Source organism: Cyclospora cayetanensis, unplaced genomic scaffold (assembly GCF_002999335.1).
Source record: "Cyclospora cayetanensis isolate NF1_C8 unplaced genomic scaffold, CcayRef3 CcayRef3_contig_168, whole genome shotgun sequence".
In the NCBI taxonomy this organism is placed as follows: domain Eukaryota; phylum Apicomplexa; class Conoidasida; order Eucoccidiorida; family Eimeriidae; genus Cyclospora; species Cyclospora cayetanensis.
Window position 1 is genome coordinate 64,572 of NW_020312112.1, and position 24,594 is coordinate 89,165.

General features: G+C 52.0%; 3 protein-coding genes across 3 annotated transcripts; 1 reads left to right on the forward strand and 2 right to left on the reverse strand.

Annotated features, from left to right (window-relative positions):
- LOC34621953 lies at positions 1-12,545 on the reverse strand. The gene is made up of 15 exons (XM_026337153.1): positions 10,647-12,545; positions 8,801-10,504; positions 8,140-8,572; positions 7,491-7,708; positions 6,160-7,244; positions 5,546-5,884; positions 5,013-5,252; positions 4,647-4,852; positions 3,177-4,159; positions 2,967-3,061; positions 2,429-2,681; positions 2,082-2,311; positions 1,568-1,958; positions 1,207-1,263; positions 1-921 (listed from the first exon to the last, which is right to left on the reverse strand). The coding sequence occupies exons 1-15, from the start codon at positions 12,543-12,545 to the stop codon at positions 1-3; spliced, it is 9,054 nt and encodes a 3,017-aa protein (XP_026192938.1).
- A 2,071-nt stretch (positions 12,546-14,616) lies between these two features.
- LOC34621952 (20S-pre-rRNA D-site endonuclease nob1) lies at positions 14,617-16,996 on the reverse strand. Its single transcript, XM_026337154.1, has 4 exons — positions 15,882-16,996; positions 15,499-15,688; positions 14,978-15,091; positions 14,617-14,772 (listed from the first exon to the last, which is right to left on the reverse strand). The coding sequence occupies exons 1-4, from the start codon at positions 16,994-16,996 to the stop codon at positions 14,617-14,619; spliced, it is 1,575 nt and encodes a 524-aa protein (XP_026192939.1).
- Positions 16,997-17,447: 451 nt separating this feature from the next.
- Positions 17,448-23,024, forward strand: LOC34621951 (tRNA-dihydrouridine(47) synthase [NAD(P)(+)]-like). The gene is made up of 11 exons (XM_026337155.1): positions 17,448-18,368; positions 18,570-18,653; positions 18,795-18,900; positions 19,578-20,062; positions 20,252-20,316; positions 20,704-20,798; positions 21,126-21,270; positions 21,612-21,742; positions 21,977-22,146; positions 22,493-22,702; positions 22,923-23,024. The coding sequence occupies exons 1-11, from the start codon at positions 17,448-17,450 to the stop codon at positions 23,022-23,024; spliced, it is 2,514 nt and encodes an 837-aa protein (XP_026192940.1).
- Positions 23,025-24,594: the final 1,570 nt, after the last annotated feature.

Below are 24,594 nucleotides of genomic sequence, written 5' to 3' on the forward strand. Positions count from 1 at the left end.
CTAATGTGCTGAAGAACTGGTGGGCAACGAACATCTTGTTGATTCAGGCTTGCTGAAGCGCCTGAGGAATGACTGTTTGATTGCCGACAGGCTTGAGCCGCGGAGAGGCCTCTCATTCAAGCTCATTGGGAGGCACGAAGCCCCTGAGGGCCGGGAATTGTAGCACTGAGGCAGCTTCGAAGCCGTCTTGGGACTGGCTGGAGAGTCACAGGAGTGTCCCCCCATATCTCGCATCGAGTTGGACCGCCCAACAGAGCCCACAGTCTGGCGTTGCTGACCAGGTCGGGCAGGTCTTTTGATGGATCGAGCTAGTGTGCTCACAGCGGCGCGATCGTAGTCACCCGCGATTGACTGGTCTGTTGTACATTGTTTTGCTTCACTCGTGAGGCAGACAGTGCCTGTACCAGCCACCGCATTCCGAAGTGCTTCGTCTTGCTGCCCCCCACCACATTCAGGCATTCCAGGTCGAGCAGAACCACCCGATTCTGAATTACGCGCTGCAGCTGCGTTACCATACGCCGCGGAAGCAGGACAGCTTGCGTGAGATGTCTGGATGTCGAGCTTGTATGAGCTGGCGACGGTCGCGAAATCAAGCCACTCTGTTGGGACAGAATCAGGGTTTGCCGTCTCTGCCCTCAATGTGGCAAGTTTATGATGAGGCAAGGCCGCTGAAGTCCCAGCGCAAAAGCGGACCATCCGCACTCCCTTGTGCTCTGCTCCCTCGAAGCTGCCATGGCGACCCTTTTCACTGGAGCACGGCTGTAGTATGGCACGATGCTGGCCAGACGACAAGAGGCATTGTCGAACTTTCTGCATCAATGGGTGGAGCGTGAAGTCATCATTGCTGTCGTACGGCTGCTGCTCTATGGAGTTACCGCTCAAACTCGGCCAACTACGCTCAGTACCACCAGATGGTTGGTCCTGAAAAGTTCACATACAATGCTGAAGACGTCAGAGGTTTGATGTGCAGGAGCCCTTTATTAGTACCAATAACCTGACATGGTGGAGCCGACGACTGCAGTCATGCCTGCAACCAAGACGTGACCGAGGAAATTTACTATGCTCTGGCTCGTGTGGTCTTTTCATGAGGGTAAACCTATTTTCATATGGCGGAAATTGTGCACTGGAGTATACAGCTGGAAATTAGGAATGAAGCCGCTGAAGGTCGTATTAGCGTGCAAAACCCTGTGCGCCTCTCTTGCCTACCGGTGAGGGGTCTAGGCCTCCCCGACGGACAAGTCCACATAGCGCTCTCCCACGCCCCTGGAAAACGCGAAAGAGGAAATTAATCACCAATTAACGAACGCGTAATGCAATATATTTTACCATATACCATGCCATGTGCCATGGAATGCCTTACACACAATAGACTGGAGTGATGCAGAGACCAGTTCAAAAGCACACTTGCCCAGATTGTGTGTACTACTCGATTCAAGTATTCAGTTGCATATCCAACGACCGCAGAGAGGCAGTGAGATGGGGGGGAACAGATCACAGGAAGACAGCGGCGATCTGTTACACTTATATTAATTTTGAACAAAGGCTAGTTGGTGGCAAATTCACGCACTTGGAGCTTAGTCTTTACATCAGTCCAGGCGTCCTCGGAACTGGAAGACGGCGAATCTACTTGCATCGTACAGTCCTCAGACTGGCACTTGCCTGTTTCTTCCAGATAATTCCGATGAAATGCCAAAAGCTGCTGGGTATCATACCCTAGTGGCACAGTCGGAATCCCCTCGCACGTGAACGAACGTAGCCCCCTGCATGCCTCCTCTGCTCCTCGTATTTGTGGCAGGAACCGTCTCTCCTCTGCATGAGGCACAACATTATCTGCTGCCATTTCGCTGTCGCCGTTATCCAAAATGTCGCTGCCGCGAAGCAGCCGCTCCAAACGCGCAGCTCGTTCTGCCGACTCCGTAATTCCAGCGGCATCCAAATGAATTCGGAGAAGCGTTGGGCTGCAGGGCATCACACATGCCTCACCATGTAACGAGCCATGGAACGCCCCATCGCGTACCACCCTGTTGCTTTTAGAGGCAATTCTTTTTGTACAGGGAATTACGGCTAAGGGTTTTCCGTACCATAAAGAGACAAAGGTATACATGAAGAGTTTGGCATATACAAGGAATATCAACTTGTCCCTTTCAAGAGCTGAAAGAGTTGTATCCCTTGTTTCTTCCCCAGCTGCCAGCGCCTGCCCTTTCGTTTCAGGTTGCAACTGCACCGCTTCCTGCTGCTGTTGGCGCTGTTCTATGCGCAGGTTGGCAGCATGATACGCGCCGTCTAGGCGAGATAGCGAGGTTACCACCGTCTGAGATATACACATAACATACAGTGTGCCACAAGCAAACTCTCCGCACAACACTCGAATTGCGACAAAGTGCATCTAGTGTGCCTGCTGTTCAGTAAAGTATAGGCGGATACGCACACTGATGAGTTCGAGAATGCTCAGCGCCTGCACAACCTTCTGCTGCATCTGAACCTCGGAGAAACCTGTATCTGACGCTCCCTCCTTGCACTGCACAACAGATGTAGCATGCTTCTCGAGTAGAGGCACAGCTTTCTTGTGGATTTTGCTGACCAGACGCCAGAGGGTTTCCGTCCGTCCATGCTGCGCCTCTTGCGCTGAACTACCGAGGGCATGAGCGGCTTGTGCGAAGCAGCATTCGGCGATACACGATCTGTCGTGGCAAAAGGGAGAAACAACGCAGAGGTATGAAGCTCATGAAAGCTCTGAAATATATATATATATATACACGCTATGAGTTGTAGAGAAGACAATGCAAAGGACTAGGGCTAAGAATGAACCACTCAGCAGGTAAAGCTGCCGAAGGTATCTCAATGGATATATCGCAAGGGATGGCCACAAAGTCACGAGGCGACACAGGGCACTAAAACAACTCGCAGAACAAAGCAGCTCTGAGGTGAGCGAACGGTTTGGTGTGTGGCTACAGTCGAGAGCTCACAAGACTCGGATATCTCCCTGGAGGATGTTCCTTCCCAAAACTTGATTAAGCAGAAAGGTCACCAAGTAGCGTACGGCACCAAAGCGTTGATCCATCTGAGTTGGTTAGCAGCACACAAGAGGTCACGAAAGCGCGTTATATCATGTGTCACCTTCTCGTTTGTTCATGGATTCAGGAAGTGGACGGCATTCCTGCACATGTAGGGCGTACCGCTATCGGGCTCCTGTATATGTGATCTTGGTATCTCCCCATGCAGTGTAAGAGGCAACTGCAGCATCGCTGCAGCAATTCCTTGTCCTGAAGCGGTGGCAGGATGCCCTTTTTCAAGTCAGCAGGTATCGAGGGATGGAGCATATGCGAGCCTTTCTGTTTGGAAGAAGACGTGCTAGGCGTTCTGTAGTGTTGCATTCGGCGACGTGTGATGGCTTCGGCAAGCAGCAGAACCGAAGCAGCGCCTTGGAAACTTAGACCGGCACTGTGCAAAGTTTCAAAGTGCTGTGGCTCGAAGAAGAAGTCGAGGGCTCTGGTGATTCCATCGAGCAGGAAGCGAGTACTGAGAGGATGAGCGTTCAGTACTGTGTCTCCTACAGAGGTCAGTTGGATATACTGGCGACCGTTGCGGCGAGAATACGGCTGCTCGGAGTGTTGCGGCTGTGTGTGTGCCTCAGACGTTTCCGCAAGTGCTCCTTCACGGGCCTTTCGCGCGGCATCCCATGCTGCTGTCGTCACTGCCATTGCTGCTGAGCTGTTAAAATTCGGGGATGCGGAAGTAAGGAGAAAAAGCAAGCAGTGGGCCCCAAAGGTGGCGCGAGGTAGCGAGCGCAACTGTAGCTCAGCACACCAAGTCTTGAGAGCCGTGAGGCAGCAAAGCTGCTCGATGGAGGCTTTGGTTGTCACGGTGTGCTCATCAGGAGGGCACTCTCCCGATGGCTCACTGCGGGGTATAAAGCTTCTCGTCTGCTGCACGATCCCGGCAAAAAGAGACGTGAACGCGGCGTCAAATGCCTGACTCTGCATTCGCAGTTCTCTGGCAGCTGTAAGCCATCCCTCCAGCGCGCTCGCTTGCCGATGCATCTCCTCGCCCCCCATTTGTAGCAGCGCGTCGGCATGCGCCACTGCATTCGTCAGTGCTGCTGCAGAGGAGTCCAAAATTTCTGCTTCCACACTTGTCGATTCGGGAGGCATGTCAGACCCTAGGCCACGTATCGGAAGCACAAGGCACCCAGCACCCACACCCCGTAGGACTAGGAGGAAAAGAGTGACGACGACAATACTCTAAAACGATTAGAGCCAAACGCCCCCTTATAAAGAATAGAGCCGGTGCACAATGCGGAACAGAATTGCTCTGACACTTGTCCCCTCTATTTCCTCTCTCCCCCAGCTCTCCGCTACTTAACTGGCCGTCGCCCCCCTCCCCCCAATGAGACGCATGTGCGTGCCTAGTAGCTACCTCCCGCTGCTGCTGCGTGAGAGAACATGCTCTTATTCGGCTTACCGAAGTCTTTTCCTGGGTGTTTAGCGTCGCTGATGCCTCGGGCCTCTGCGCACGAACCAAGTCAAGGCGCAAGAGATCGCGTTGACACCGCATGCTCTGTCTACGGAAGAGCAAATGCCACTGATGCAGCCGAGATGAAATATTTAAGAACCCCCGCTACGGGCAAGAGGTGTACGTAGCCACACCTGCTGGCTCTGACATCGAGGATCGAGACAAGACTGCCTCTACAGGATGCAAGCTCGCCAACTCCTCGGGGGTAGGACTCGTGCAACCGTCTGCGGAACGCGACGAGAGACTTTCCAGCCAACTCTGTGAAGGACCACTTGCTGCAGTCTGTTTGGTGGCTTCCACAAGTCGTGCCCGGCACTCGGGGGTCAGGGAAGGCAGCAAGCTGCACGGAGCATTCGCGCACAGAATCTACACACCCCAGTAGCGAACCCGCATGCCCCTACGCTCGCAAGAAGCACGCCTGCTGCTGCTGCTGCTTTCAAAAGTGCAGCTTATACGTGTCTGGCATTTTCTGGCTGGGGCCGGCCGCATGCAAAACTCACTGCAGCGCGCCTCCTTTCACAGCCAAGTTGCAGAGCACCAGGAAATGAAAGGCTATGTTGCGTTGCTCCTCGGAGGCTTTCGCATCGGTCAGAAGACAAAAGAAGCGGGCTGCGCACTGCTGGGACAGGAAGTCACTCAACGCCTCGCTGTTTGAAACGAGAAATGTCTTGGACTGCAGCTGAAGGTGGACGTGGTGCCCCAGAGCGCGTGTCATTGCCGCCATCAAATCAACAAGGAGCCTGAGAACGCACAGGAAGAGAGAGGCAGTAGGGTTCAGAGCACGTCTACTGCTCGACGGAGACGATCGCACAGTCTGAAAACCATGCCTAGCGGTCGAGTGCGGCGGAATGCCCGCCATTTGCCGAGAGAGCCGCAACAAGAATTCACGGCAAAAATCCAGCGTAGAAATCCGAATACTAGCAGCTTCTTACCGCCACACCACAAAGGGATGCGCGGGCTCACACCCCTCCTCGATGCCCCCCCTGCCCCCCTCTGTGTGCGAAACCACCGAAGTACAGAAATCCAGACGCACTCCCTGTTTTTGCAGCGAATGAGACTTCTGTGAACTGCAGAAAGGAACCGAAGTCGGTCTTGCGCAACCGCTGCCAGCAACTGCAGTGTTTCTCGCACAAGAAAGCGGATTTGCTTCAGCACTGGCTTAGGTGTCTGCGACCCCTTGACGCCTGCAGTGGCAGCTGGTGCAGAGCCGACGTCAAGCAGATGCTGCAAAATCTGCTGCTGCTCGTAGAGCGGCAACTCCAAATGCAGACTGTAATACGGCTGCAGCACCAGCTGAACCATCTGGAGTAAGACGCAAAGGGATTCCAGTGCTTGGACAGAACGTTGCTGCTGATGCTGCACTTCTACGATGCTGCAGGAACCCCAGCAACACACAGTCAGAAAGACCGTGAAACTGACAAACACCTCACCACAATCCATCATCCACCCAACAGTCTCTGAACTCAGTTGAATCCGCTGCTCCGTGCAGCGGATCTAATAACCGCGCTAGAACGTCCATCTCCGTTCTGGCGGGAGTTGCAATGACACTTCATTTAACGCGCACAGCGGCAAGTGTGGAATGGAAAGGCGATCGCCGTTAGAGGGCTGACAGGGAGCAGCAGCGATTGAGACACTGCTTTGCCTCACCAGAGAGCAATCCACTTCAGCAGTATATCGGTGATACTCTGATCTCCCTGCAAGGGATTATTCAGCTTCGGAGTTCTCCTTTGCTGGCCTGGCAAGACGGTTGACTCACAGCCTTCAGCGCCGAAGAGGCCCTTCCACGCATCGTGCGCTGCCTGTAGCTGCGATAGTTGTGGCAGAATTTGCCGACTGCCAGGGGCAGAGGGTGAGGCACTGGTAGGAGGAAACATGACCTGAATCAGACTGGAATCAAGGCGTCCCTTCAGCTCGTGAAGCAGATCATCTCTCAGAGCATGGGGGTGCCGCCGCGAAGTGACAAAGGCCGCTCCGTTGTTTTTCTGGATGCGTTGCGATCGCGTTGATAAAGTCTCGACAGGGGAATCCGTGCATTTCATGCAGGTGGGAGAGTCGTGCGCAATGGTCGGGTTTTCTGCCTGAGATGCATCATCCGAGGCAGGATCTGTGGATTTCAGCCTATGCAGGGGTTCCTCGGGCAGCGGCTTCGTCGATCCTGGAGCTGTCAATGACGACGAGGATTGGATAATGCGGCGCGTTTCCTGGCGCGCGTCGAGGAGGAGCTTGAGAGAATCTGGGGAAAGAAGGATCGAATTTAGCGCAGCAGCCTCTCCCGCGGGGCCGTTACACTGCGTGGACTGTCTCTGCTGCAGCACCTGTACAACTGCGCCCGCCGAACAGCCTTCGTGTATCAGCAAAGACAGCAGCGCACTCGCTGGCGTGGGGAGAGCAGCGGACTCGCCGCGCAGCTGCTCCTGCAGTGCATCCAGAAGCTGCGGAACAAGAGACTGCAGGAGGGCAGCTTCCTGAGAGGGGTCTAGCGGCATGGCAATGGCCATAAGCGCAAACACAGCATCCCGAAGCCTCGCTGCCTTCGTCTGGGGAGGCATAAGCATCGCGCCTCCTATTGAATTTGCGCGCCGCAGGGGGTTCCCCAACAAAGGCCGCTGCGAGGCAGAAGGTGCGGCAGCAGCACCGCCACATGAGAACAAAGGATCAAGCAACGCCAAGGCATCGGGGAGACGCACAGCAGCCATCCACTTCGCCGTAGCGAGATGCGCGGCTTGAGACACCTGAGCGGCAGCAGGAAGCAGCACATGCAGGAGCGAGCAGCCAGGCAGGAGTCTTCGTACCTACAGAGAGTCGCTACCGCATCCCCCGTCCTCGAATCCAGCTGACCCGCTAGACAACTGCAGCGCCTCCAGAGACATGGATCGATCGCACTTCGCCACGCATGCACGGCACAAGAGAGGGCGCAGCGGCATCGGAAGCACACGCAACAAAGCGAACCGCAAACACCTGGAAGCCCAGGAACGCACTTTCTTGTCGGAGTCACTAAGGCACTCTGCCGTCGCAGTAAGCAGTTGCTTGTACAACCGCGCGGGGGGCGAAAAGGAGGAGCTGATAAAGAGGTCAGATAAGGCTTCGTTGCTCAGGTGATCGTGTAAGGCAACAAAGCACAGGAGCACTTGGCGGCGCGTTGAAGAGCTCTGGTCTGCAAGGCGTCTTCGCAGAGCTCCTAGAAGACCACTAAGCCCTGAAGGTCAGCAAACCATCACCAAGCCACATGCCAGCCAGCAGAAACATCTGAAAGACTGCCATATGGTGCTGATGCCTTTTTCACACCGCAATCTTGTGTTTACTGACGCGGGTGCCGCTCGAGTTCATAGGGAATCTACTCTCCAGCATCTGTGCGGGCTGTTAGCTGCGACGACAGCAGCTGCATAAGCAGCAGCCGACTTTTTGCTTAGACGTGCTCATTCCAATACCCCTACACCATGACCGGCACCGCGTGTCGATGCACGCGCTACACCGAACCACGCCTCGCCTCGCAATGCCAATTAATTGTATCTTAAGAAATCGAACTCGCTAAAAAAGCTTGGTAAGCCTCGGACAGTCTCTAGGACGTCATGACACACGAGACGTGCACGCCAACAAAAAAAGCACCCACATCCCCCAACCGCTTACCTTCGGGTTTAGCGCGATCTCCTGCCTTCGCAACGAGGATATGCATCAGCTCATTCAGCGCCTTAAGCACCACGTCTTCCTGGTACCCATGTTGCATGCGCTGCAATAAATCCGAAGTAATGTACTGAGCCACTGAGCCCTTCGTAGGGGTGCTGCTGCTTCTTGGAGACGAGTCGCGACACGCAGCAGCTGCAGCTACTGCAGATGCTGCGGCTGCTGCTCCAGCAGTCAAAGCAGCAGAGGCGCCACTCCAGACAGGTCCAGAGATATCTACACTTTGTTGCGGCTGCTGTGGTTGCAGCTGCCTCTGCTGCTTCAGCGCGTGCTTCACGTCATCTGGCAGCGGGTGGGCGACGAGCATGGCAGTGATCGCTTTGTCTCCCAGCTCCGCATGCAAACGCTTCAGCAAGGGGAAGACTACAGAGCGCGGCCCCTGCGTAGATTGACATCTAGCCACAGACGGTTAGAACTCTCAAAGACAAAGATGCATGCGGCTGCGCTCTGCGTGCAGGGTGGGCAGCAAGAGGACCTCCGGATTGGGTGAAAAAGGCGGGATCACAAAGGCGGTCTGTGCAAAGTACAGCTAAACACGGAGGCTTGCCCGACAAGAGGGCAGTTTGTGAATGCATGCCTGAGCTTCCAGGTGCTGCTTAGCGCCTACCTTGTTGGGCTCAAGCATTTGCCGCACCAATATCAGCAGCTGCTTCGGTGGACTGAAGGCTTGGAGGCCCCATTGCTGTAAGAGGAGTTCTAGGAGCGCGCAGACGCCTTGCATGAATCTCCCTCCAGCAACCCGTCCATCTGTCATAAGCGCCAGCTGGGCAGCAACCGTTGTCGGTGTACTGACGCTTAAGGACAGTAACAGCCCAATGGTCAGTATGCCACTGCCTACCCGGGGATCTCCCAGCCGATCTCCAAGTGGCTCCAGCACGATGTTAACAATGCTTCTGTCGACAGGGGGTAAGGATCTTTTCTTGCCGTTGGTCGCACACCTCGGCGTGACGATCGAAGGGCCACTGTATGCGGAGTCTTTCGCTGCAGCGGCTGTCGCCAGAAAGACTGGTTCTGGCAGCAGCAGCCCCCCAACAATAGCCTGAAGACAGGATATGCATGCATCCTCCAACACGGCAGTGCGTTCTCTGAAGCCTCGTAACTTTGTACGCAGATGCAGAAGAATGTGGACAGCAGAGCGCCGACAGGCCTCAAGTCTGCATGCGTCCGCTTTCCCCTCCATCTCCATTTGCCCGTTTTCTGAGCTACAGAGGCTGCAGTCGCAAGCACGGCGGCACCAAGACTCCAAGGCTTGGTAAGCCCGCTTTCGCTCCTGCCCGATCGTCGCATCCAGACCTTGCAGCAGCTCCGCAGGAAGCACTGCCCGGGTGTGCTTCTCGGCGTCTTGAGGACTGACTGCTGCATGCGGCACTTCCCAGAGTGCCGCTGCTGAGCAGGCGGCGTGACTAGCGGATGCCGATGATCCTCCAGATAACACGGATGCGGTGCCGCTTCGCTGGAGAGGGAGCTTCGCGCCAGCACTGCCAGGAAGAACGGTGCTATGCGCCTGCCTTCGAACTGCCTTCGCTGAACTAGCCGCCACAGCGCCTCCTTGACGCTCAGAAGCAGCTGCAGCTGCGGCAATACCCCGACTTCGCATGCGGGAAAAAGGTACTCCTTGCGCAGCGGCGCTTTGGGATAGAGGACGTCGGGGAGAGGAGGCGGGAGGCTGCGAGAGGTTTCCCGTTACAGAGAGACTCCCCGAGGAAGCAAGGACCTTCTGAAGCTGCTGTCGCTTCTGCTCCGATAGCTTTTGCACGGTGTCTTCCACTATGGCGTCGCCCTCTGCATGCTTGGAGACGGCAGCGAGGAGGCCGACTCCCGCAGCGCGCACAGAAGCGTTTCCGTCTTCCGCTGCTGCTCGTGCTGCAGTCAGCAGCACTGCAGCGACCTTTTGAAGGGCGGGCTTGCCCGCCTGCTGCCCCACAGCCTTGGTCAGTTCGTCAAGAAGCAGCTTCTGATAATGCGCCACTTTCTCTTTCACGGGAAGCAAGTCTCCGACGACCACGTCGATGGGGAGACTCGCGAGATACGTCCCAATGCAGTGGCAAGCAGCCGCCTGTACCGGTCGGTTATTCACCTTCAGCTTCCCCAAAGCGTCAGGCAACAATGCCCGCAACTGCTGCTGCAGCTGCTGGGCTCCCTCAACCCCTCGCGGCTGGAGCAGCAGCTGCACGAGTAGCTGGAGAGTCTTCAAGACGCAGGCGACCACAGGGAGCGTCGGCTCTGCAGTCAGCACGCGGTGCATCAGAGGCAGCAGCTGCTGATGCAAGAAGGGATTCTTTTTGTACAAACCAGCGCAGTCTCGCAGAGCCTGCAAAAAACGCACAGAGCATGTGCAAACTTGCAAAATGAGGCTTTCCAGAGCCACAGGCGTTAAAGAGGGCTCTATTCTGGGGGCATGGCTGCTCCAAGAAGGGTAAGACAGATAGTTCCCGGCGGGAGGAACGGCTTACAGACTCTAGCTGCTGCCAAGCTTGAAGCTTCACTTTCCAAGAAGGTTCTTCATCCCCCTCACGCTCCCCACGTGCCGTGGACTGCCTGCCTTCCGTCACGCGCAGCACCCAATCTGTCTGCTGCTGGCAGACAGTCCTAAGCACGTCAGTCTCGGCTACGAGCATCGAAGCCAAGGAGCCACCAGACTTGTCAGTGTTTTTGCAGGCTGCCGCCTGGCTGTCATCGCCCTCTTGACCCCCAATAATACCGCCGATTGAGAGGGTCGGTGTGGGAGGCGGCACAGATGCAAACTTTTCCAGCAGCTGCTCTACGTCAGACTGCATAGCCTTGCTGCCCTTCAGACAGTCCAGTGCCACCTTTTTGGCAGCCGCTGCTGCGGCGTCGCCTGCTGTCATCCGGGTGAAATACAGGGCGGTTGCTGCTAGAGAAGCGAGGGCTGTGCGAACTCTCTTATCGCTGCATGCAGCGAACGAAGACAAGGGATGAATCAACCTCTGGATGCCCCCCACAGCCACCATGAGCTGCAGTCCGAAGGCTTGCAGCATCTTAAGCAGCAGTTCCACACAGCTTCCCACCACGCGAACACCTTGGCCCTTGACTGCCGCCACATTTCCCTTCTTTTCCTCCAGTAGCTGTTGAATAGCAGCGGCAACGAGGGCAACTGTCTCAGCCGCGCACTCCGCCGAAGCTTGGCTCAGTCTCAGCAGCAGTTCGGAACAAGTGGAGAAATGTCTTGGATTTGAAAGGAGCTGACAAATCATGAGCTTCCCGCTTTGCTGCAAGAGGGGCAACGCAGCAGCAGCTGGAAAGAGCGTGTCTCCAGCGGAGGGATCGTCCGCCTTGATAAGAGCTTGTAGCATTTCTAAAGCCTTCGAGCCGACCAGAGCATTTGTATCTTTGAGAATGCCGCTCAAATGTGGCTTGACAAGCGCGTCCCACAGCTGGATCCTCTCCCTGCAGCTGCTGCAGCTTCCCAGACGCATCACCACCTCGTCGCAGCCATGCACTCTCTGCTTTATGGCTTTGGCCTGCAGACGCGTTGCGAGAGGAATTTCTGAGAAATCCTCAGTCTTCTGCAGGGGACCCAAGCCACCGTCACCAAGCGCTTCCATTCCGTGAAGAGCATCTTCTTCTTCAGCAAAATCACAGGGTCCAGAAGAAGGCCTCTTCTCCGGAGGGCTTCTTCCCCCTGGCAAGCCAACAGCCTCATTGTTAGCGGCGGGTTGGTCCGCAGTAGGAGACTGCAGAGTCAGACGCTGAACTCCCAGGCACGACGAATCCAGAAGGCTAGACGAGGTTGAGATCGGAGGCGGAATGGACGAAACTGCTCGTCTACTGCCTGAAGAGGCGCCGCTCCCGCCTTGCGATGACGATGAAAGCGAGCCAAAATCCTGGGGGCCCCTTGCAAAACTCGCGGATTCTCCCGTAGACGTCGGGGGATCGGCTTTCGCTGGTGCATCCTTCAGCTTCTGCTCATCTACAGCTATCCCCTTCGCGATCGCCTTTGCGTCACACGACAACCCGCTAGAATTCTGCGACTGGGGCTGATGGACGTCGCCCAGTACACCAGCTGCTGCCATGGCTTCCTCAAAAGAAGCACCGCTGCACACTAGGCCGTCAATGCCGCTGGACGTCGTAGTGTGCTCCTCTGGAGTGGCGTCTTGACGGCCTTCCCCAGAGTCTGCAAAGGTATCCAGCCTTCGTCCAAGGAACTCCTGCATCTTCTTGGGTCGAGCCTTGGGAAACAACAGGCGGCGCTTCCTCGGTGGATCAGCGTCTTGTGTTGCATGGCTGCTACTCTGCGATGTCTTACGCTCGCTGCTGCCGTTTGTGGCTCTCGCTAGGGACGGGGCATTCGGGGGGGGCGCCCTGTGGTGTTCCTCTTCTTGTTGCTCCATTTATGAGCACTCTGGGGGACGTGCTAATTGGCAAGAGCTTTCCCCCCTCCAGTGAAACTGGGGGCTGGCGCTACACGTATGCCCGAAAAAGAGAAACCCGAATCATTATATGCAGACCTCGTGAACCTTCTTGCTAAGGTGCACTTCAATGAGGAAAATGGACGGCAATCACTGGCTTCAAAGAATTGGTTTCAGTTGAACAGGTTCAAAAATGGTATAGCGCACCCCCTAATTGTTATCTGCTCACTTCTTCCCTCACTCCAATGAGTTTTTCACTGAGTTTCTTTCTCTGTGGCCAGCTCAAAGAGCGGAGCCCCACGCAGCCCCTACAGTCGGCAGTGCCTCCAACCAACTGTAATTGTGACTGGTGGGGTGGCATGCAGGGGGAGAGCAAACCGCTGGTTCAAGTTCGTTCAGGTAAGTAATTCAATATAATATGCCTCGAGAAAATACCAACTATAAACGGGCTGATTTTAGCAAATGGTAGATTTTGTGTAGGGGTGTGCTTCTTTCAAATGCGTTCCTGACCCCGCCACCGGAAACACCTCCACCCCTTCCAGAACTGTTCTGTACCGCAGTTCCCAATGTAAACAATATCGGAAGACTCCTTCCCCATTGTAAGCGCAAGCAATGCTGTATTCCATGACTAAAATCAATATTTCACTATACCGGAGGAAGAGTTCCTGTGGCGGGGACTACTTCGGAGAGGGGTGATTTTCGAGGTATACGACCGTCTTCCTCCGTATTATCGGCATTCAAGCGAAGTGTAAGCATTTATTTCGAAATCATAGTTCACGTGCGGATGAATATATGGCTTCAAAGCACAGCTGCCGTGCACCTCTAATCACACACGGGGGAAATGCAACGCTCCAGCCAAGTCTCCGGAAGAAGAAACTTTACTCCTTAGTCAGTGCAAACTTGACAAAGGACGACTTAGTGCTGCTCAAAACAGCGCCTTCCTAACCCTGACCATGTCTGCCAGAACTACCGACATGAGGGGAAAATAACAGCAAACGTGCGCTCTGCTGCACCCCCTGAGCAATCCGATCATTTACAGCTGGTTGTACCCAGCATGTAGCGCATAAGCACAAAACTTCGCATCGTCTACTGTCAAGTCAGCAGTGTTCTCTCTAAAGATATGTTACAAGAGCAGACAAACCAATAAGCCGGTTCCCTACTGATTCGCAATATAACATATCAAGTGCAATGCAAGGTGTTTAAAAGTGTGGAGCTTAGCCCCCTAAGTGAATTGGTTCGGCCATTGACGATGTATATGTTCTAGTTCTCCTGTCCTTTGAAGCTGGGCTCTACGGTGAACAAGTAGTGCTGGCATATTCAAAATGCTTTTTCTAGTCAGGGCACGCAGTAGGATCACGCTGACCGTAAGGAAACGTAATGGGCATGCTGACTGGTCTGCCAGTTCTCAGATGCCTCCTGCTGCACTATAAAATACAAACGTACAACCTGGTATATGTCTATTAAACAAAGGCACTACACTAATAAACCCGAAACGAGGCTGACGTCAGGCTTTCTCAATGCGTCGATGCTTGTGGAAAGGCACAATTACTATCTACGGACATATTTACTGCAAAAGTTGTCTTCAGCGATTCGTCAACAGTGCGCGAAGAGGTTGTAAAGGCAGATGGCACCTGATGAGCAAGAATTATCCCCCGGCAATAAGAACGTCTATGGATACCCACATTCCCTATAGAACCAGTCAACTGTAGAGCGCGCTGGAACCCTTTCGGGGAGTTCAGCAGCAGCGAAGGGCAGGCGCCTCCCTTAGGAAAGGTTTGTGGCAATAGACAGGACGATGCGGTAGCTTCCCTTAAGTTCGCTGGAGCTACCGCCCATGGTTAAAGCTAGAGTACCACGCCTTTGAGAGTTCCAGTGTCATCGCCTCAGGTTGAGCCTGATCGTTGCATTTGCAAACTGCAAGCTAACACGCAGTGGTGAAGACGTTTCATAAGCTTGCGGGCCATGTGGACAATACCAGCAACTACAATGGTGCCAACGCGCAAAGAGCCACTCTCCTTTACCACCTCCCTCATGCCCACTACACTCAAAATGCCTATTTCCGTTGTCTGTTGCGGTTTTTCATCCATCGATTGGAATTGGGATTGCCGGGTCCGAGACCAACGATGACTTTTGGGGGAGCAGAGGCAGCAGCTCTACCAGATGCAGTAAATGCGCGAAGATGCCAACTTTGCGCTTCTAGGCAATAGTTCTGCAGGCGAAATAGGAACAAGCAGGGGAAAGAGACAATCGGTGTTCTTGCTCCTTCCCGTCAAAGGACGGCTAAAGAATGCACATTATGCTCCCACTCAACAAGTGCTTATATTATGTGGCTTTACTAGGCATTGTATGGCTGTCCAAAGACTGGCGACTCAACCACTTTTGCTGAGTCTTCATGAGCCTAATAAATGACGTACCGGTGAAAACGGGTTCTTGGATTCGACGTCTTTTTTCCAAATCTTCTCTTTGTGCCGAAGTTCCCTATCTACTCCTCCCATTAACAGCTGATCGGCTGCCAAGATGATTGGACGCTGCAGCACAAGACAGAAGCCCCACAAGTTCAAAACAAATTGCTAAGCTCTATGCCTCGGAACGGCCTTGTAAGCTTACCCACAACCGTGAGGCAGCAAATCACACATTGGTATATCGATATGACACTGATGGGAATGCACAGCCAGCTGCAGGACATCTGAAATAAACAATCAGGCACAAAATTAGAGGTATGAATTTATACAAAACGCCACAAATACATGGTCGGGCAGGCATCTATACGCGCAAATTGTTTTAATGCATGCCATTTCATATACATCTGTGAATGAGAACTAATCGATTCCTTCGTAGCAGATCCTAGAGTTGGAGGCGCTCTGCACGAAAAGGGTTCGTATACGCGACTGTGAAGCTGCGTATTTGCATCCTTGCATAGGTCAGCTCAACGTACAGAGTGCTTGCCCCCTGTTTCCTTTGGTATGGAGTAGACCTGGCCCCTTTTGGAAAAGCGCTTCCTTCCGTCAAAAACATATACTTTTCTAGACTTCTGGTCGAAATACAGAGGCGCCCTTTCCAGCGTGTAGTGCCCGCACTTGGAGCAAAACAACAGCTTTGTCTTCCGGTCAAGGTGCCCACAGGCCCTAAAGCGCACACACCAGAAAGATCAAGCAAAACAAAAATACAACTTCAAGCAGCATCAAACGAGGAGGCGCTGTTGATAACCCAGCAGCACATGCTATTCAAACAGCGGCATCATGGGGATAAGCATGCGCCTTTGATACTTAGGGTTTGTCGTTTATGGTCATTTGCCCCATTGCCACTAGCGCGCCGCACCTGCACAAGAGGGCCCATAATTTAACAGTTCGGATCGTTCGTCCGTCTGCAGACAAGACCCCTAGTCCCATTTGCAGCAGGACATTTTGCATTGAAAAATCTGTTGTCATGCAGCACACAAGATCTTCGACCTCCTGAAGGTGTGCCGCCAGTTCGAGGCCGTTAAAAGCCTTTGAGAGAGCTTCAGCATCGCCTTGTTCACCCCCTTCTCTGCCTTCCACTCCATCAGGGCAATCGTCTAATGCTACAAGTCCCAAGTGGTCCCTTAGCACTTCTTCAGTAACCCATCCCTCTTCCATGTCCATGTCGTCTTCCGCCGTCGAATTTGATTTGTATGCACTTTCGCTCTCTGGCGTCTCGCCTTCCAGAGTTCTAGTAGAATCCTCCAGAGAAGAGGCATCTACAGACGGTGGCGTTCTTGCAGGAGAGGTAGCCGACACGCATCCCCGCTGGAGCGTCCACACATGCGTCGAATCCCCGTTGCTTTCAAGGGAGTGTTGCAGCTCTGCCTCGCTGAAGAATTCAAGTGCGGGAGGTCGTATTTTCAGGCGTTCCGTCTGTCCCGTAGCCCTCTGCAGCATGTAGGTAAGTGCAATGAGCCCCAAGTCTGTTTTAGATAGAAAGGGCAAGTCGCCTGTCATATCTGCGAATTTTTCTGCCCATGCCTCGTCAGATGCGGATGGCTGCAGCGTGTGAATATCCAACAGCCGCTCGCCTACGCGCTGTCTTGACATTGCATCCCGTACCTCCTGCGCTGCTGCCATTGTTGTAACAAACGCACATTTGTGACGGTACTTGTCGAGGGCCTCAACTCGAATCAGTGCCCCAGCGTCCAGCACAATGACAGGCCTCTCCTTTGTTGCACGAGCGAATGCCGGAATCGAAGGAGGCGGGGCTTTGGGAAGGGCAGCATTTGGAGCTGTGGGAGGGATGCAAGAGGTAGTTTCGCCCTCTCTTGATTTTTTTTTTTCTGAAGCCACAGGCAGTTTGGCAGCCCTCGAAGCGCGCTCTGCCCAGCTGGGTTGGGGCGAGCTGCCTTCCTTCAATTCATCATGTGCTCCAGTACCACTCAAGTCAGCTTGATTTCCTGCATTCGTCGCATTAGGGAGATCCATTTTGTAGATCCCAAAGCAAGGAGGGAAGTCACGGCAGGTAACGTGGCCCCCGACAACAAATGCCCCCTTTGCTTTCTCCCCCCTCGACAAAAATACACTATGAATGAAGTAGAATGTAAAACAAAATGGAAATGACGTACTCGATTCGAATGGAAAGCCCATGCGATGCATGCATGTCGATGGGGGCTCCTGACAGACAAAATTAAATGTTTTATTATCTAACCTCGTTGCTGCAGCACTGCTATTCTTTCCAGTGACGCAAATTTAATTTCCAATGCCTAGTTTCCTCTCTGCCTTCTCTTTTATGTGTATGCCTCTTGAATCGATGCAACTGAAGCTCGACCACGTGCTACCTGCCGCCTCACTCTCCTCGGTAGCAAAATTCTGTAAACTCGCTAGCGCGCTTCATTCGACTCATTAGCCACAGCTCATTTTATTATTCTGCTCAGCAATGAGTGAACACCCATCGCCAGTTTTTATGCAGGGGGAGGAAATCAAAGATGATGACTTGAGTGTCTACAGTGCAGCTGCCTCTTCATGCGATGGCCCACAGCTCCCCCCTTTTGTTCATTTCAACCGCTCTCACCTGCCTTCCGACCTACCCAGGAGCTTCCTTGAGGCGCATGCAGCTTTTTGCCTGAAAGATGGAGAAGCCCCTCACGTTCCAGATTACCTCTGGACTGTCGGAGAGTCACCACGCAGTCAAATGACGCTTTGTAGGAGTTCTACTGAACAAGCAGAAGAGCGAGCCGAAAGTACTCCCTCGAGTGCATCCCAGTTTGAGAACGAAGCTCCGAGTGGTGGCAGTCATGTATGCACTTGGAAGCAGAAGCATTTGCAGTTCAGGGCTCTCCGCCGAGCTGTCGAGTTTTTGAAACAAGAAAAGCAGTTGAAGTTTAACACATACACAAGCTCTCCGCTTCATTACCTTTTGCACTTGACTAACGGCGAAGGCGTTCCGTCAAACACCAGCAAAGACAGGGAGGCTTGCGGGGGATCAGGGACCGTGGATGATATTCACGGGGGGGCAAGTTCTTCTGAGTTTGTGGCCTCAGCAGATATCTCTTCACCGAATATTCCATTTTCTGCTATTCGCGCGGCAGGTGATTTGGCTTGTGCAGTAAAGACTACTCCGCAGTCCAGGGAAGGCGTCGGGAAGCGCAAAGAAATTCCGGGATTGGCCAACCCATTGTTGGATGCAGTAAAAGATGATTCAGGCTCTCTTTCTAGCTCGGCGAGCACTGGCGAGCCTAGCGAAAGCCACAAGAATTCCGTTTGTGAAGTGCAGGGCTCTAAGAAGAGGCGGGGGTTAAATACAGCAGCAATGCGTCATAAAAATATTGAAAATATCTCCAGAGAGTGTGCGGGAAACGTAAGCATGTTCTATTCGCTGAGTACGATGAATCCCTGGGAGTGCCTCTATTTCTCTTCAGTGCAAAGATTATATTGAAAACACTTGTACCTTCTGCGGCGGGACAAACTACAGTCATTTGTACATTGTCATTGCAGCACTGAAGGGCCGGCTGCTCGGTCTACAATCGGTTTTGGTTATAACACTGGTTTTGCTGTTCAGGCACTCTGTGTTTCCCAAGCAGCTTGTGGCTCATGCACCACCCCGAACTGCAGCAAGGATCATGATATTGCAGCGTTCATGAAGGTTCGTCCTCTCAGCCTAAGAATATTGGTATTTCATTGAATATTCGGCATCAGTAGCTGTGCTGTATAAAATGTCTACTGCTTTAAAGCCTACATTCCTAATCCAGGTGTATGATCTTGTTGCGTTGCGCCGCTGTAACAGAACCGACCTGACGATTTGAAGGGGGAATGCATCTATTTCTTGCGTTACGGCATTTGCCCATACGGCTGCTGTTGCCGGTTTGGTAGTTCTCACTTGGATCCATCTGGTAAGTGTGAGCCGTGATCAGGGAAACACCATGGTTCAACTTAACTTACGAATTACGAACACTGTCTCTCTATTCTTTATTATAGAGTCTGATATTCAAGTTTTTCAGTGGCCCTATCTCAAACGTAACGATGCTGACCCGTTGATAATTGTAAGCAAATAACAAATTTCTTTGCCTCAGTGTAACGATGATATAGGATCATACGCTTACTGTGTATACACTAGTGGTTAGCTTGTACTGCAGTTTTAGGGTATGGAGCAGACACGTCTGAGCTCTGTGATGTGATGCCGTCCGTTGGCTTTGGTTGTTTGCTGTGGGCGCCTCTGGGTACTGGAAAACTGGCTACGGGGGAGCTTGGGGGGGAGAGGGCCTCTCGGCGAGTGTCACAGGGAGTGGGGATGTGCTTGTCTTATCTTGAACTTAACTTTCCTGAGGAGAAGTAAAGCTGTGTATCGCTGTTCTTTGAATCCTTAACTTGCTTGTGGAAACATCCTATCTTTGCGCACACAACAGCTAGTCCTAGGAATCTCTACGGTCACTGCGACAACATTCCTTTGTATAAATTCTACTTATATTCTGAGAAAAGGGCATGGGGCATCATTTAAATACATGCTTTTCATGATGCAATCAGAATCCTTACGCAACACAAGATCATTAATCTGCATTGCTCTGTTCAGGTATCAATCTTCTCCGCAGCGGGAGCCCAGTCACCCTTTCTGATTTACAAGACTACAAGCAGATGCGCAATCGTCAGGAGCTGAACGTGTTCGACCATCAGTCCAAACTGTCCATAGGATCAAAGCGCCGACGATACAGGTTTGCCCACAGCCAAAATGGCGCTGCAAGTGCATCAGCACCACGTACTGGGGAAAGCAGTGCAGGAGGGCCCCATATCTCTTTAAAAGATCATTTAGAGTGTCCTGCGCATCCTTTGGAGCACGAAGAATCCGACGGGGCCAGAGGGCCCCAAGGAGTTGAAGGGTTGTTACCATCGGTGCTCCGTCTAGGCGCGGTGGCCGGAGGAGATGAAGATGTTGGGGCAGAAGAGCGTCGGCTCCGATTTGCAGCACAAGCCAGAGGCAAAATTTTTCTCGCACCGTTAACAACAGTTGGAAATTTACCATTTAGGAGGCTTTGCACACGCCTCGGTGCTGACGTTACAGTGAGACGTTGATTCCTTCACACGCGTGCTGCAACGGACAATATCCTAAACTGTTTCCCCGCCTCCTTCGAGAGAGCAAGGGAATAGATACGGAGTAGCGTAGATCAGGCCTATGTGTATGTAAAGCGCCAAGATCATTGGCTCTTGTTTATTAGCGAGATTGGCGATGCTGCGACTGAATTGTTGCAGGTTAGCGAGATGGCTGTAGCTAACTCCATTGCAGAGGGGAAGCCCTCCGAGTTGTGCTTATTGCGGTGGGTCTGAAATGACTCGTTGTACACTTTTTCTCCGGCAGGCAGCTGCACTTGCCTAGAGAATCTGTATCTATATTATAAGCAGGTGCTTGGGCTGCTTCCGGAGATGGGGCAGCTTCTGATGCAATGTAATGCGAGTGTGCATATTGCAGTCGCCACGTTTCCGAGAAGATCTTCGGGATCCAGTTAGCGGCGGGGTTCTCGGATGTAGCTCGCGAGTAGGGCAATTTCGATCGTTAGGGCTATTTGTGGTTTTAAGGGGTCTAGAATGTTTTGGGGTCTCTTGGAGACCACTTAAGTTACTTAAGGCACCAGCACTATAGCTCCTCATGGATATACTGCTGCATATGGAAAACAGTGTTCCTTATTGTGAACCTTGTGTTTAAGGTGCGGCCAGATCATCCGGAACCGACACATTATGTGCGACTTTATCGATTTAAATATTGCCTGCCCCCTGGACCAACTGCACAGGAAATTTAGGGGTCAGCAGCTTTCCATGATTCACCCATGTTTAGTGCATCCCTTTACATCATAAGAGGGCGGGCTGTATGTTGGCGGGTCAGTTAATAAGTGCCCTTGCTCAGTCCACGTGAAAGGTTGTTTCCTTACACATTGAAACAATCGAGAGCATTCTTTTGGTTCAAAGTTGACTCTTTTGAGCATCTGCCATTACGCTGCCTATATATCACCCTTATTTTGTGTAGGTGACTTCTCGCTCTTGAGCTAATCTGCAGGGCAATAATTCCCGAATTCATCTCGTTATGTGGATGGAGGATTTCGACTTTGAACTTTGCTTATGGGCGCTGCAGCCGGGTCTTGCATGCTAGAAAGGCCAGCGGTGGTCGAATCAGTCGTAAAGTCCTTGATAGAGGCGTGCCCATCAGTTCCTGTGACCATGAAGGTCCGTACGGCTCACTACGGGAAGAAGCATCAGCTCCACACAGTAATTGAAAGGTAAGGCTGTGCAATGGAGCTGCTGAGAAGTAAAATCACATGCTAAGACCCTGCTACAACTCCTTACATTATGTCCAGGCAAGAGGATTGGCGATGATACTCCCTAGATACGTGCGGTCTGCTCCAAGTAGAAGTAATTGTTTGATTCAGCTCTGTGTGGTTAGCCTTTTCGATTCATAACGTCGATCAATGGATGTGAAATGGGATTTCGCAAGTTCATGCTAACTGCCCTTGAACGCTTCCAATCGACTTTTTTGTCAGTGTGGTGCCTTGTGCGTATATAAGTTCTGCATGCAATTGACAGGCCCCAGTGGTTGGCTGACCTTGATTTGCGCTTACAGACTTTCGAAATCAGGTGTAGCTGCAATATTTGCTCATGGCCGCACGGCACAGCAACGCTATTCCAAGGCTGCAGACTGGAGTTATCTCACGAGTTGCAAGAAACTTATGCCGGAAGACGTATTGCTGATTGGTCAGCGACTGGCGCACCGTACGGACGCGCTGGATCATGCAGTACCACGCATTCCGTGGCGTTCAAGTGGTCGCGCAAGGAGTATTCTTATCAGGGGCAGCTGTCCCTGAAGCAGCTTTTCTATTCTAGTCGATGCCGGTGCTGCAGCTTGAAGTGTGCTTCTTGACATTGATCCATGCACAATCCTCTGTAACGCTCACTTGAGGAATCTATCAATTTTCTGCGCCGCCTCAGGATGTGGGGATATTCTTAGTAACGATGAATTTCGCTTCCGGGAGCAAACATCAGGACTAGATGCACTGATGATCGGAAGAGGTGCCCTTATTAAACCGTGGATATTCACCGAGATCAAGGAACAACGGCTGTGGGATATCTCCGCCTGTGAACGACTAGAGTTTATTAAGGTGAGAATCGAATGGCGGTTACACCTGAATAGATCTTCATCAACTTCTCATGTCCAACACTTACACTGGCATAGATTGCATTCAGTCAGATGTTAGGGCTGATTTATTGACTTGTTCTGTTACACTGGGTAGCGGTAAGCTTTCATTGCGATTTCGCAATCTTCGCAGCACTGCAGTTCACCAAGGTGCAGATTTAACTTTTCGAAAAATACATATCTTTTCCAGCCAAACAAAACTTACAAAGGCATCGCACGGGCTTTAGAATGCTTTTATTGAATCGGGCTGTTTGTCATTTGCTGCTCATGACATTTTGCGTTTTATGTTGCTTTGTATTACAAACCGGCAGGAGTTTGTTAATAACGGCCTAGAACATTGGGGCAGTGACCGGCGAGGCGTTGCGACGACTAGAAGGTTCCTGCTGGAGTTCCTGTCATTCACGCACCGTTATATCCCGCCTCCATTTCTGGAGCTGCAACCGCAGCTTATTCACTGGCGTCCGAGTCCCTTCAAAGGGAGATCAGACCTTGAAGTCAAGCTATCAAGCTCCAACCCACAGGTCATACCAACCACCATACTATAATCGATATAAGAGTCATGGAATCGCTTTTATATGTAAGAAAGCGATGCAGTAGCACATGCCAAAGTAGTGCTTTTAAGGGACTCAATGCTGTTATACTGTAACTAACAATCAGGAGAAAGTCTGGATGTGGCAATGTATTTGACATGTGGACGCCAACATATCATTACATTTGTAGCTGTCTTTTTGTCATTTTCAGGACTGGGTTGACATATCTTCTATGTTCCTGGGGCCTCCACCTGTGGGATTCACGTTCGTCCCTAAGCACGCCTCCAATGCATACTATGTTGCTGACTTTTGAAGTGGCTCTATTTGCGAGTTGTATTTGGATTCCTGGGTGTTGCAAACTTCGCTGTGTCTGTGCACGGGCCAGCCGTTTCTACGAGAAGATACCGATCGTGCTGCTGCTGTAAATAGAACTTCCACAGCATCAGGGGCGACTTGGCTTCACCGCCCAGATGACTAGTTCCATCGTTGCCATCTTTTTGAACCCAAACATACGCATCATTTCATTGCTTCTGCGCACTATATACTTACGTAGTTTTTTGTATATCCAGCTGGACTAGACAGCCATTTGAAAGATTTTCAGTTAGTTTAGTTGTGTTGGTCGGTGTAATCGGGGAAAGCCCCTGTGGCCAGCCAAGGCAGCCTCTTTCCACTATTTGTCGCCAAAGTACAATAGCAGCTGTCCGTAGACTTGCTTGTTAGAGCTCCTTTAGCTGGGTACGATTTTTTCCCATTTACAAGCTTGCTATATGCCTGCTGCTCCACCGATCAAGCTTCTCAGCTGGTTGCTCCAAAAGGCCAACATTTTCCCGTATAATCGCGGATGGGTAAAGAGTCGAAAAGCCTCAGAGGAACAAAATGCCTGCTTGATGATCCGTTCATATGTACACCTTATTGTAGAGCATGTAAGAGAGTTTTTGTAAAGGGCTGAGCCGAGAAAAGTCTACAACTCCCAAAGTAAGAATCTATACTAGAGAAAAAAATGGTTGGCCATTTGGTTTAGCTGTTTGTAGGATGTATTATTGCAGAGCAGCATCTGCTCAGTTTGTTAAAATCAGTGCTGTGTTGTGTGTGCGCTGGGTGCTAGGTGCAGCTAGCTTTGAAAGGTGGGAGAGCTTTGGATTCATCTGCGTGCAGCCTAGCTGTCCCTCTTCTCACATTTCGGGAACCCTAAAGGGCGCGCGCAGGGGATGGACTTCTTTCACAAACTACTCCATACTACCCATTACGTTTATACTGATTCTGGAGCTATGTGTGCCTCCACATTTAAGGAGGCTTGAATTTGGTAGCAAGCAAAGATTCGATACAGCTCTTCACCAATCATTCACAGGATATGGGTGTAGTGTGATGCTATGTTTGCATGAAAGTGCTCTTACTCCAGGAAAGCTATTTGTAAAAAGGATGTCTTTTAGGAAAAGTCTGAAAAAGCTCTCTAGCGAGGTGTGTTCACGGTGGCTTAATTCTTGTTGAGGCGGCACAGCGCGGCCTGCGAGCTAATGGCAACTCAATAGCTCCATCGCTGATGGAAATACATGATTTGTCAGCCGATAATATCTTAATGAATGCGTCGGTGAGGATACGCAGACCTGGCCCTACCGACGGCAAATTACTCGAAGAATTCATCAAGCGGTTGGATATGTACAGTGCTTTGCAATCCAAAAAAGAGAGAAAAGAGCGCTCCTTTGCGGCATGGTTATTGGATACGGAAGCAATTCGATGGTTGCTCTATACATGCAGTGGCTGCCGTCTGCCTGCAGGGACAGGTCCAGTTTAAGCCTTCCTACAAGCCGCAACTTATCGGCTTATGCCAAAATAAGCTCACCAGCAAGCCTCGTGATAATTGAGAAGGCTAAGCATAGCAAGCT